Here is a 14299-nt window from a genome sequence, read left to right on the forward strand (position 1 = left end):
ATGGGGAACGAGCTCTTTCTGGCCTTCACCACCTCGCACCTGCCCCCCGCCGAGCAGAAACGTGAGTGCCCAGCTGGGTGGGGGAGGGGCGGCCGCCATAGGCGGGGGGGGGGGGGCGTGGGGGGGGTGGGGGTCCGGGTCTTGGGGGAGCACCCAGCCCCGCACCCCAGCCTCAGCTCTCCTCCCCACTCAGGACCAGCCCCGATGGTAAGACTGCTCGAATCTGGGGGCCCTGCACCCCCGCCTTGCGGCGTTCCGGAACCCCACCCCCACCCTCCCGCTCGGCTGGTGGGGGGACCCCGTTCCCCGACTGCAAGCCCGCTGAGGGCAGCGGGTCCCACCGCCGCTCCCAGCTCTACCCCACCAGCCCTGTGCCTAAGAGAACTTTCTAGGCCTCTTCTCGACCTTTGCTCCATGGCGCTCTAACGCCATTTGGCGATGTTTTACTTATTTTCCTCTTCGAAAAAACAAATCATTATCAGGTCTGTACGTGGCTGTACCCTCACCTCTTAATACATCACCTGACGCCTAGAGGGGCTCATTATTTGCTGAATGGGTGGTTGACCAAGGTGGACTTTTTAAAAATGTTTTATTCTCTTTCAACTTGAAGTGCAAGAGGGTTGGATTATCACCTCCTCTGTGGGTGTACATTATTGCCTTCTGTGGGGATAAGGTACTTGGATTAGCTCACCCTTTGTACCCCCCCACCAGCTCTACCTCCCATATAGCCACCCTTATGGATGAACTGTCTTTAGGTATGTGTATCTTTGAAGAGATTTAGCATTATTTGTGTGTGCTGGTGACCTTAATTTCCATAATGCTCATTGCTTCCCCCCACCTCTCCTGCTCATTGTTTTTTGAGAGCTCTTCATGTTGTTGAGTGTAGATCTGCAGTCATCACTTCTGACTGCTGCGTAGTATTCCATATTTTGCATATACAGCTTTTGCATTTTCCTGACAAGGGAAACCTAGACTGCCTCCAGCTCCTTACACAGGGACCATGCTAATCTTCTCTGTGTGGCTCCAATTTTAGTTTATGTCCTGCCCAAGCAAGCATTGCCTCCCACTCTTTGCCACCATAAGCAACAATTCCTATAACCAGGGTGGCCTAGTGCTGAGATGGGAAGGCTTCTGGTTACACAGGTTTAGGGGAAGATCAAGATTTCTGGTGAGCATGCAGAGTGTGAGGTATTTTTTATATATCCCAGTAAAAATGTTGAGTAAACAGGTAGATGTATTGAGTCTGGAGAGAGGTGTGGACTGCAGATATAAATTTTGAGTCTTTGGTATAGGGGTGTCATTTAAGAAGTGAGAATGGAGAAGAGAGACCCACACCTCAAGGGTGACCCCCAAGGGCATTTCATTGTAAAGAGATTGGAGATGAGATAATAAGCAAAAGGAAATGGCCATTGAAAATCTAAGAAAGGGTTTGCCCTTTCCTAGAAACCAAGGAATGAAAGAGTTTCAGGGAAAGGAGTGGTCAGCTAAGGGGAATGGTGCTTAGGGGTCCAGATAAGATGTGGGCTGACTATTGGATTTAGTGAAGTGGGGAATTGGGTTTAGCAAAGTAAATGTCATTGCTGACCTTGGTAATATAGTCATTTTGGTGGAGTGGTGAGGCAAAAACCTTATTGGCAAGGGTTTAAGAGTAGAAGGAGTGAGACTGGAGACAAAATACAGGGAGTTCTTTCAAAGAGTTCTGCCTGCCTCAAAAGAAAGCAAAAATATAGAAGAATAGTGGTCTGGCACAGAAAGTAGGGACAAAAGTTCTTGTTTTTATAAAATAAGACAATTAACAGCATTGTTGAATGCTGCTGAAAATGACCCAATAAAGACAAAGGAGAAGATCACTGGAATATTGTCCCTGAGAAGGAACAAGGTATCTGTGTTTGTGGAAGGGGGGAGAGACACACCAGACAGGCCCTATCTTTTTTTTTTTTTTTTTTAAGATTTATTTATTTATACAAGAACCAGGATACAGGCCCAATGCACCGGGTGAGGGGTGGAGGTGAGAGGATTCACCAGACACAGAGCGGGAACAGAACAGGCAGACTGATGAAATACACTGCTGAGGGGAGCAGCGGGCGAGACAGGAGAGGTCGGCTGTGTCATGTGGGACCTTCGCCTGCCGGCACAGGCCCTATATTTTGATCTGCTGAGACCACCCATCTGTTAATCTTGTCACACTTTCATTTTATGCTGTCAATCACTTGAGGTTCTCTTTTCTTTAACTTGGAATCCACCTCGACATGCTAGCTTTCTGACATACCATCAATCCTTTGACCGTCTATGGCTTTGGAGCTCTGTTTGGCCAAATTACAATCCTAATTTAATCCAAGTCTACGAAGCAAGTATTGCAAAGCCATAGATGATGGATTGGTAATACCAGTGGCATCAAAGGATAGCTGGAGTTGAGAAGAAGTTAGGTAGCAAGATTGCAGGTAGTGCATTTTTTTTTTTTTTAATAGAGGCATGTTATTTATTTATTTATTTGTTTGTTTTGTTTATACATGCACTGGGTACAGTCAGAAGCGCGGGAGGGTGAGAGAATTCACCAGAGCCAGAGCAGGGAGCAGAGCAGGCAGAAGGACCGAAGTACACTGCTGAGGGGAGCAGCGGGCTGCAGAGGAGGTCTGCGCGCCATGTGGGACCCTCCTCCGGTGGCCGGGGAGCAGCCGGGGATTGAACCGGCGTCGCGGAGGCTGCGGGCAGCTTCGCAACCCAGCGCTCAACCGCTGCGCCACCGGGGAGGCCCAGGTAGTGCATTTTTATTGATAGAAAAATGAGAGAGATTGGAGAGGACAAAATAGGCTGCAGTTACTGGTTTAAGTTGACATTGAGAGAGGAACTGTCTCAAGTATGATGGAAAGCCAAGTTTTTGGAGGAGTTCAAGGAACTAAGAAAGCAAAGATTTGAAGCAAGGGGTAGTATTAGTGACCCAGAGCAGGGAGTTAGATTCCCGTAAAAGAGCGGGGGTGAAGGAGAGTTTGGTAGATGACGGTAACAACGATTAGTGCATAAACTTGAATGTACACACACAGAAGTAGACAGCAAGTTATGGTAAATGATAATCCTGTCTGATTCTTTTTTTTTTAAGATTTATTTATTTCTGCACATAAGACCTGGGGTATAGGCCAGAGGTGCAGGGAGTGAGAGGATTCACCAGAGACAGAGTGGGGAGCAGAACAGGCAGATCTACTGAAATATACTGCTGAGGGGAGCAGCAAGCAAGACAGGAGAGGTCTGCTGTGCCATGTGGGTTAACTCCCTGGCTGGGGATCGAACTCATGTTGCAGTGGCTGGCATAGCTTGATAGTGCTGAGACTTTACTCCCTGTGCCACCAAGGAGGCACGTACAGAATTTTTTTTTTAAGATTTATTTATTTATGCATACAAGAACTGGGGTACAGGCATTTTATGTTTTCCCTTTTTTAATACACCATATTTGTTCATTATTTATAAAGAGCAACTGTTCTTTAGTCCAGATATTCCTGTTTCATAGTTTAGGAACACAAATCAGCAACAAATCTCTATGGAAGTCAACCCAAAGAAAATCTTCACATTCGGTCCTCCCCGGTGGCGCAGCGGTTGAGCGCTGGGTTGCGAAGCTGCCCGCAGCCTCTGCAGTACTGGTTCCATCCCCAGCTGCTCCCCGGCCACCAGAGGAGGGTCCCACATGGCGCGCAGACCTCTCCTGCTGCCCGCTGCTCCCCTCAGCAGTGTACTTCGGTCCTTCTGCCTGCTCTGCTCCCCGCTCTGGCTCTGGTGAATTCTCTCACCCTCCCGCGCTTCTGACTGTACCCAGTGCATGTATGAAAAAACAAACAAATAAATAAATAAAGCATGCCTTAATAAAAAAAAAAAATTAAAAAAAAAAAAAAGAAAATCTTCACATTCCAAAATCACTTTGCACTCTGAAAGGTACCAGCCCTTCTTCATCTCAAAATCTTTCTGCAAATCAAAATTTCCATAGAACTCAGTATTTACCTTCTTTCTTGGTTCAACCACAGCAAACGTAGAGAAAGCGACACCCTCATGGTTACACCCTCCGAAAACATGAAGTCGCAGGATCTTGGCCAGAAGGCCAAACTTGTGAGGTTTGGTTAAAGTACTGGAAGCCTTGGTGTTAACCTCAGTTTGTGGTCCTTCCAGCCTCTATTGTATTCATATTATCTATAAGGCTAAGCATCTTGTATCTCCCCCTTGTGAATACTGAATCATGTCTTTTGCCCATGTATAGGTTTGTGTTAGCTCTTACTAATTTGTAGAACTGAGAACTTTGAGTAAATTTTTTTCTGGTTTATTGTATTTTTTTTTCCTGTGATTTTTACTCTGCAGAATGTTTTGATTTTTAGTGTTACAATATTTGCTAAAAATGTATGAATTAGAAGGTAATTGACTTAATATGTATTGTGTGTTTATTCAGGTCTTTTGTGTCCTTAAATATTGATTGCATCTTTTTTCCATGAAGGTCTAGTTCATTCTTTAAATTAACTACTAGAGTCTTTATAATTTTGTTGGCTTTGTGATTATTAACTTTCAATTTTTTTCCAGTTTTTTTTTTGTTGTTACCATAGATTATTGAAAATCCTAAGGTAGGTTTTGGGGTTTTGTAAGATTTTTTTTTTATGCATACAAGAACTGGGGTGTAGGCCAAAGGTGCAGGGGGTGAGAGGATTCACCAGAGACAGAGCAGGGAGCAGAAAAGGTAGATTACTGAAATATACTGCTGAGGGGAGCAGGAGGCAAGGCAGGAGTGGTCTGCTGCACCATGTGGGTTAGCTCTCTGGCCGGGGATCGAACTCATGGATCAAACTCATGCCACAGTGGGCTTTCCATTCCATTGGTCTGTGTTTTTGTTTTTGATTACCATCAGTTTATAATATAGTTGATATCAGGTTGTGTGGTACCTCCATTTTTCTTCTTTTCTCTCAGGATTGCATTGCCTTTTTGTAGTCACTTTTGATTGAATGACATTGCTTATTCTCAGAGATCCATGAAATTGCAATTTCCATTGCTCTTCCTGCCTTAATTCATAACTGTGCCTTCACTCATAACCAGGTTTATATCTGGTACCATTTTCTATCTGCCTTCCTTTGATATTTCTTGCAGTGCACATCCATTGGTTATTAACTCTGAAAGTTATTTCTCCTTTTTTTGAAATATACTTTTGTAGAATTTAGAAATCTAGGTTGTCAGTTTTATTTCTTCTATTTATTATTCTCTAAAGATTTCTCTCCTGGCTTTCATTGTTAAGAAGAAATACACTGTCATCCTTGTCTTCATTCCTGTATAGGTAAAATACCTTATTTCCTCTGGCTATCTTTAACATTTCTTCCCTTTTTTTTTTTTAAGATTTATTTATTTATTTATACAAGCACTGGGTACAGTCAGAAGCACGGAGGGTGAGAGAATTCACTAGAGCCAGAGCAGGGAACAGAACAGGCAGAGTGAGGAAATACACTGCTGAGGGGCGCAGCGGGTGCAGCAGGAGAGGTCTGTCCCACCTTGTGGGACCCTCGCCTGCGGCCAGGGATAGAACAGGCACTGCAGAGGCTGCGGGCAGCTTCGCAGCTCAGCGCTCAACCACTGGGCCACCAGGGGAGGCCCTAACATTTTTTCTTAATTACTGGTTTTTAAGCATTTGATTATTAGAAGTCTTGGTATAGGTTTCTTTGTTTCTTGTTTTAGGGATTCTTTTAGCTTCTTGGATCTGTGTGTTTTGTTTTTTGTTTTTGTTTTTGTTTTTGTTTTTTTAAAAAACATTTATTTATACAAGCACTGGGTACAGTCAGAAGTGCGAGAGGGTGAGAGAATTCACCAGAGCCAGAGCGGGGAGCAGAGCAGGCAGAAGGACCGAAGTACACTGCTGAGGGGAGCAGCGGGCAGCAGGAGAGGTCTGCGCGCCATGTGGGACCCTCCTCTGGTGGCCGGGGAGCAGCTGGGGATCGAACCAGTACTGCAGAGGCTGCGGGCAGCTTCGCAACCCAGCGCTCAACTGCTGCGCCACCAGGGAGGCCCCATTTCCTCTATTCTTTAAGCCAGTTTGAATTGCATTGCTTATTAAACTGATTACGGGACCCTACATAGATTTAATCTATCTATTTTAAAGATTTATTTATTTATGCAACAAGAGCTCAGTGTAGGCCAGAGGTGCAGGTGGTGAGAGTATTCACCAGAGCCAGAGTGGGAACAGAATAGGCAGACCGATGAAATACACTGCTGAAGGGAGCAGCGGGCACGGCAGCAGAGGTCTGCATGCCATGTGGGACCGGCGCCCAGTGGCCGCGGATCGAACTGGCGCTGCAGAGGCTGCGGGCAGCTTTGCAGCCCAGCATTCAACCGCTGCACCACCAGGGGAGGCCCAGATCCGTGTGTTTATAGTTTTCATGAAATTTGGATAATTTTCATTTCTTCAAATATTTTTATCCTCCATATTTCCTCTCCTTCAGGGCTTCCTTATGCAATTAACTTAGGCCACTTGAAATTGCCAAATTGCCTCGTAGCTCACTAATGGTCTATACAAAAAAGATGTCATCTTTTTTTCCTTCTGTTACATTCTGGAAAGTTTCTATTGCTGTATCTCCAAGTTCTCTAATCTTATGTCATGTCTAATCTGCATTAATCAAACCACTGTATTTTTCAACTTAGACGTTGTAGTTTTCATATCTTGTGGTTCATTTAGGGTCCCATAGCTTCCATGTGTCTATTTTACATGTTTAATCTTTTATGTCTTGAACATATGGAATTCAATGAGAATAATTGTCTTGATGTCCTTATCTACTAACTCTCCCTCTGATTTGTAGGTTGGTGTTTATTGAGTGATATTTTTCTTCCCATTATTCATCTTACTTTCTTGCTATTTTGAATTCCTAGTAGTAACTTTGATTGCATGCCAGACATTGTGAATTTTACTTTGAGTGCTGGATATTTTTGTATGTCTATATATAACTGTTCTGGAGCTTTGTTCTGGGACATAGTTAAGTTACTTGGAAACAGTACGATCTTTTTGGGTTTGCTTTAGGCTTTGTTAGGTGAGATCAGAGCAGTTGTCAATATTTCTTTACTACTAAGGTAAAACCCTTCTGAGTACTCTAATGTCCCAGGAATTGTGAAGTTTTCTCCCATAATGGAAACAGGAACTATACCCAGCCCTGTGTGAACTCAGGAGGTCTCTGTGCACTTTTCTCCTGTCTGCTATTCTGTTCTATAAACTCGAGCCACCTTGGTCTCCCTGATCTCCAAGCCTACCTCCTCAAGCAAGGAAACAAGGCCCCCCACTATGATTTCCAACTTCTTAAATGCTGGTATAGACAAAGAGTATTTAAAGATTTATTTTTATGCATAGAACTGGGGTGTAGGCCAGAGTTGTGGAGGGTGAGAGGATTCATTAGAGACAGTGGGGAGCAGAACAGCAGGACCGACTGAAATACACTGCTGAGGGGAGCAGTGGGTGAGCTAGAAAAGGTCTGCTGCACCATGTGGGTTAGCACCCTGGCCAGGGACTGAATTCTTGCCATAGTGGTTGAAGATAGCTTGATAGTGCTGAATCTCTAACCCCTGTGCCACCAGGGAGACCCTATGGTTTCTAGTTTAATCTTTTTTTTCCTATACATAATAGTCATTTTGCCCTTTTCTTTCCGACTTCCTCAGCTTTTCCCATTTTTGAATACTGTATTGAATACTAGCAATGTAATGAATATCACTTGTAATTATTGAGCCCTCCAATAAATGTCATCATTCACCAGACCCCCCCCAAAAAAAAAAGCTAGATTCATCTGTAATAGAATGACACTCATGGAACAATGAGGTAGACAAAAATAGTTCCCTTTAATCCCAAGGAGCCACCACAACACCAAGCAGATAGCTCTAATATACACCTGATTGGCTTTTAGACTGGTGGCCTATATGTTCCTCATTCGATTAAGTGGAGTTCTTCCCAGGTGCCAAGCAGTGAACAAGACAGATCTGGGACTAGACACTAAGCAAGTAATTACAATAAAATGAGTGACATGGTGGGCCTCCCCGGTGGCGCAGCGGTTGAGCGCTGGGTTGCGAAGCTGCCGGCTACCTCTGCGGCGCCGGTTCGATCCCCGGCTGCTCCCCGGCTACCGGAGGAGGGTTCCACATGGCGCGCAGACCTCTCCTGCCGCCCGCTGCTCCCCTCAGCAGTGTACTTTGGTCCTTCTGCCTGCTCTGCTCCCTGCTCTGGCTCTGGTGAATTCTCTCACCCTCCCACGCTTCTGACTGTACCCAGTGCATGTATAAAACAAAGAAACAAACAAACAAATAAATAAATAAATAAACATGCCTCTATAAAAAAAAAAAAAATGAGTGACATGGGAGTGTTTAGACAGGTGATCAGAGAAGGTCTGCTTTAGAAAGATGTCTAATCAGAGACATTATAGGTGAGTAGCAATTAACTAGGCAAGCAAGAAGAGGGATGGGTGTTTCTAGCAAAGGAAAGAGTTTGTGGGAAGGCTCCTGATCTAGAGTGTGGTCTATTAGAGATGGGTGGAAACACTGGAAGGAAGAATTCAACACCAGTGAAGAGCCAGGGCTTTCTTTGTAGACTTGTCACAAGGAGTTAAGATTTGACTCAAGGGCAATGGAAAGTCATCAAAAAGTTTTTGGCAGAAGGGTTACACAGATCACTCAAACTGCAGTATGGTACCTATGGTAGCTTAAAGAGGATAAACACCATTTCAGGTATGGCTTATACTAGGCTGGTAGGACTTCATTGATTTCATGGAACTGTACCAAAAGAATCAAGAACATTTCCAAGTGTCTGACCTGAACAGCTGGTTAGATGCTGGTGCCACTTGCCAAGATAAGGGATACAGGAAGAAGAGCAGGAAGAGGGAGCTTAGTTTTTAAAATGATTTCAAAGTACTTGCAGGTTACCCAAGTAGAATAGTACATCCAATAGGCAATTGGCAGGAAGTCTTGGGGGGCTCCCTGGTGGCTCAAGGGGTTCAGTATCAGCACTATGAAGCTGTCAGGAGCCACTGCAGCACAAGTTCTATCCTGGGCCAGAGAGCTGGTCCACATGGCACAGCAGACTTCTCCTGTCTTGCCCGCTGCTCTTCTCAGTCAGTCCACCTATTCTGCTCCCCCACGCTGTCTTTGGTGAATCCTCTGAATCCCCTGCGCCCTGCACCCCTGGCCTACACCCCAGCTCTCATATGCATGAATAAATAAAAAAAATACATAAAATATTTTTTAAAAATAGGCACGAAGTCTGGACTAGAGGTAAAAATTTGGAGGCCCTTAGTTTCTAGATGGTAAACAACGAAGCCACAACCATTCCTTAATGAGATCCTTCAGGGCAGCATATGTGAGAAGAGAAGAATGTCGATGAGAATGAGAAAGTCTGGGAGATACAGGGAAAACCAGTAGAATATGGTTGATGTCAGCTCCCCAACAGGGCCCAGAACCATCTCTAGGAGCTTCAAGACCCAGGATCCTAGGACCACAATGGAAATCCTAAGCTGTTTTGATCCTCTTGTCTTTCTTTTTGCCAGTTGCCAGATACAAACTGCGAATAGTTGAGCCACCAAAGCTACCACTAAAAAAAAAACCCAATCCTGATAAAGATGGTGAGTAGAGGGGAGTAAGTTCTCTGACGTGGCCCTGTGACCTAGGCTGGACACCAGGGTCAACCAAAGCCAGTGAGCTGAGGTCCAGTCACCTTTCTTTTTGCACAGGTCCAGATATTGAGCCCAATCTGTGGATGTGGGTAAACCCCAACATCGTGTTCCCCCCTGGAAAGCTGGAGGTGTCAGAACGTACTAAAGGAGAGGATCGGATGAGCACAGTGCCTGACCCTCAGCTACCTCCCAAAGAGGAAGATGTTGACAACTGCTCAGAGGCCACCGTGGTGGAACTGCCGCTGCCTTCCTCCTGTGAGCAGTCCCCTCCTCAGAAGCGGAAGCGGCTTGCCTCTTCCTTCAGCAACTGGGAGGTAGGGATTTCTGCTGGTGAGGGCCAGACTTGGGCTATAGGCAGGGTGGGGATAGGGACAATGCATCAGAGAGTTCTCTCTTCTTAAAGATAATAATGGGTTACTGGGTTCAGAAAATAGTTGTGCCCTTGGGTTGGGGAAGCCCAGATGGTGGCGCTAGCCCACCACCCCTTCTTGCCATTGCACCCCTGGAGTAGAGGCTGTGGAGTCAGGACCAGTTCCTACTCTGTGCTCCTCTAGCTCACAGAAGAGGAGGAGGCTGAGAACCAGGATGACAGCTCCTCTGTGGCTTTCCCGTCCTCTCACAAAAGGGCCCCCCTCCACAGTCGGAGGCTTCGGCACGCCAACAGCCAGGAGGGCAGGCTCTGGTCCCGGCCCCCTCTCAATTACTTCCACCTAATTGCACTGGCATTAAGAAACAGTTCCCCTTCTGGCCTCAACGTGCAACAGATCTACAGTTTCACTCGGTATGTGCCAGGGGCCCTGTGAGGAGGAGGGGTTGGGGTGGGGGTCAGGACCCTTGGTCTGATACCTTCCAGTCTATCCTAGGCCCTAGGCCACTGCCTCAGTTCCCCCATCTGGATCTAAGAGGACAAGTGCACGCCCAGTTCTCCAGGCACTGGTTCTGGTTTGTTCCCAAAAACATGTCCACATATCTCACGCACAGGAAGATAGCTACCCCACCCCCTTTTACATCTAAACAACTCCAACCTTTTTATACCTTAGTTCTTTCAAACAAATTTCAGCTAGGTAAGTCATTTCTCCTATCTTTCCTCTCAGGATTATAAAATCGGTTTTCCCAAGAGCTCCCTGTACCCCCAGGAAAGCCCTTTAAGAAGGGATTTACTTTCAGCTTAGGTGCTCCTGTGCACATGAGTATGAGGAAGTTTCTCAGGCCTTCCACCTATCAGGACAGTCTCAGAATATCACTCTTCAAGAGGTGGCCCTTCTTGACCAGGGTTTCCCCCACGGTAGTTGGTAGAGACCTGAATCTGCTTTGTTCCTATTGCAAGTCAAAGTCCCCAGCCTTTGGAGGGAGAGAGAAAAATTGAACCTGGGAATGGGGTAAGCAAGCTGGGTTTAAAAGATGAGAGTTTGCATAAGCCATACACCTGGGGAGGTTTTGCCATGTGTCCAATCAGCAGAAAGCTGTTCTAGGCCAGCTTGTCATTATTTGCCTTCAGAGAAGGGCTGAGATCCTAGTCCCTGGGGAGAGAACATGCTCAAGGGTAGGCATCTCCCAAGGAAACTATGCCTTTCCTTATGACTTTTTCCTGTTCACAGACAACACTTCCCATTTTTCCGGACGGCTCCAGAAGGCTGGAAGAACACCATCCGTCACAACCTCTGTTTCCGAGACAGCTTTGAGAAAATTCCTGTCAGCATGCAGGGGGAGGCAGCCAACACACGACCTCGATCCTGCCTCTGGAAGTTGACTGAAAGGGGAAACCGTCGTTTTTTGGAGGAGGCCCGTGCCTTGTCTTCCACTCGGCTGGAAACTATCCAGCAGTGCATGAGTCAGCCAGGTGTGAGGCCCCTTCATATGAGGGGCTGAGGGAGGGAACCTGATGATCCTGACCCAAGGCTGAGTGGAAGGCAGGAGCCTAGGGCACATCATGGCGGGGGGCACCTTCTGTGAGCAGGTTAGCACCTTCTAAGACCAGGAGGTGGGACCCACACATACACAAATATGGGAGTGAGGTACAGGTAGTTGCTGGAGAAACAATGAAGGTACAATTGGCCCTACTCACAGCCCAGCATCTCAGAGAAATGATAACCACACACTGTGAGAAACATGGGGTGAAGGGTTATGTGCAAATGGAAATTTTTCTTTCCTGGAGGCCAGGTGGCATTTGGGCTTTGAGAGGGGGGAAGTAGCTATCTGTGTGAGAGAGAGAACATTCCAAGCTCAGGAAAAGGCAGCAATAAAAGGCACATTCTTTTGACACTCTTCTTTTCTTACAGATGTGATGCCCTTCCTCTTTGACCTATGACTCCAAATAGCAGGAGTCACTCCATGCCTTATTAAAGTTATCTGCAGCATCCTAGTATATGTGTGTGATCTTTGACAACAGAGGGAGGGAGAGGGAGAGGTCAGCTCTGAGGTGGAAATGGAATGTTCCTCCTGAGTTGGATACATGATAGATGTTCTGGATACAGTGGGCAGTTGCCTGCTATGTTGCAAAGGAAGCCCATACTCTAAAAGGAAGAAAATAAGGTGCTACCATGGTAGGGAATAATTGGGCAGGACCATAATTTAGCATACCTGATTGTCTATTGTGTGTATCACTTCCCATTTTTCTGGATTACCAAGGGAGTCTTGGCAGATGCTAGCTTGCAGCATTGCCAAAGGCCCAAAGAAGCACCATCTACTCATAGGAGAGGTTGTATTTATGTGGAGACAGGGCAGAGCTGCCTAGGGAAGCATGGCTTGTAGGACAGCTGGAGGAAAGACAGACTCATAGGAGGTGTGAATGATCACTGAGAAAGGGAGAGGAAAGAATTTCTTGAAAAAGGGAATAGTCAGGCTTAATTCTCATTCCCACTCTCCCATTTACCATGGGGGTGAGAGGTGGGAGCCCAGAGCTAAGTTGTACTGTGTGACTCCACCATGCCCTTAGCAGAAGCTAGAGTACTTGTGAGTTAAGAGTCCTTAGAGGGCCTCCCTGGTGGCCCAGTGGTTGAGTCTCAGAGCTATCAAGCTATTGCCAGCCACTGCTGCATAAGGTCGATCCCCCGGCCAGGGAGCTACCCACATGGCGCAGCAGACCTCTCCTGTCTTGCCCGCTGCTCCCCTCAGCAGTGTATTTCAGTCAGTTTGCCTGTTCTGCTCCCCACTCTGTCTCTGAGGAATCCTCTCACTCCTCGCACCTCTGGCCTACACACCAGTTCTTGTATGCAACTATCATGTAAAATGAAAGATGACTATATATAGGTATCAAACAGCATCATGTTCTTTTTTGGCTTGGGAATTCACCAAGTTTGCGATTTCAGAAAAATCTCTGACAGCAATGCTGCTCTGGTATTTAGATAATACACATGCCTGTATGGGTCTGTGTCTGTTGCATTCACGGGGATTCTACATGCACAACAAATATTAAGCTATTATTTCAAGATAGCCAATATAAAGTGAAAGTATTTTCAATATTCATTGAATATTGAATATCTCTTTAAGCTATTCATATAAATATGTGAATTTCCAAATATCTCATGTTTTCAAGTAAAGTTTTCCCATTGAAATGCACTTTATTATATATTTCTCTCCCTTTATATATTTTATATAATAATATAATTATAATAATATATAATAATATATATTACTTTATTATATATTTCTCTCCCTTTGTCAGTAAGATTCATTTCAGGATGGTAAACCTTGTCTTAAAAAATATTTGCTCTATTCCTAGGGTGTTAAGATTGATAGAGAACCACTAAATCAAGCAATGTATAAGAAATAGTTTCTGTCCCAGAGGTATTTACCCATGGTGACAGTGGCAACCAGTGAGAACAACACAATGGAATAACTCACATTCATGTCCAAACCCACACAGCCTGCCTAGCATGGTGCCTGATATGCACTGTTAAGCTATGAATTGTCACTAGTGACTTAACAGGCAGATCCCATATTCTCTGGAAACACAGAGGAAAGAGCAGTAACCTGTCTGGAGCAGGGTGGAGAAGGAATGGACAGATGCTCCAAGGAGGCTGAGGATGTGAGGAAGAGTCGGGGTGGGATGGGAAGAAAGAGTGACTTGTGCCAAGGAAAAGACTCATGCAGGGCCTCCCCGGTGGCGCAGCAGTTGAGCGCTGGGTTGTGAAGATGCCCACAGCCTCTGCAGCGCTGCGCAGACCTCTCCTGCCGCCCACTGCTCCCCTTAGCAGTGTACTTGTCAGTCTGCCTGCTCTGCTCTCCCCTCTGGCTCTGGTGAATTCTCTCACCCTCCCATGCTTCTAACTGTACCCAGTGCTTGTATAAATAAATAAATCTTTAAAAAAAAAAAAAAAGACTCATGCAGATGCCCAGCTGGGGCAAGTTGGGAACTGCTTTTCCCTGGCCTGCCTGGAGGTGCTTTGTGGTAAATTTCTCCTCCTTGACTGTCTTGATGCTAATTTTTTTTTAAAGATTTATTTATTTTTGTATACAAGAACTGGGGTGTAAGCCAGAAGTGTGGGAGGTGAGATGATTTACCAGAGACAGAGTGGGGAATAGAACAGGCAGATCTACTGAATCACACTGCTGAGGGGAGCAGCAGGGAGATAGGAGAGGTCTGCGGCACCATGTGGGTAGCTCCCTGGCCAGCCAGGGATCAAACTCAAGCTGCAGTGGCTGGCAAT

At 45.8% G+C, this 14299-nt stretch overlaps 1 protein-coding gene across 1 annotated transcript; it reads left to right on the forward strand.

Annotated features, from left to right (window-relative positions):
* On the forward strand, window positions 1-11958 carry FOXR1 (forkhead box R1; the record flags this gene model as incomplete). Its single annotated transcript, XM_084249069.1, has 6 exons — window positions 1-61; window positions 9525-9599; window positions 9708-9964; window positions 10205-10431; window positions 11249-11490; window positions 11930-11958. The coding sequence occupies 6 exons, from the start codon at window positions 1-3 to the stop codon at window positions 11956-11958; spliced, it is 891 nt and encodes a 296-aa protein (XP_084105195.1).
* Window positions 11959-14299: the final 2341 nt, after the last annotated feature.

This window comes from Talpa europaea (genome assembly GCF_964194135.1).
Source record: "Talpa europaea genome assembly, chromosome: 12".
In the NCBI taxonomy this organism is placed as follows: Eukaryota; Metazoa; Chordata; class Mammalia; order Eulipotyphla; family Talpidae; genus Talpa; species Talpa europaea.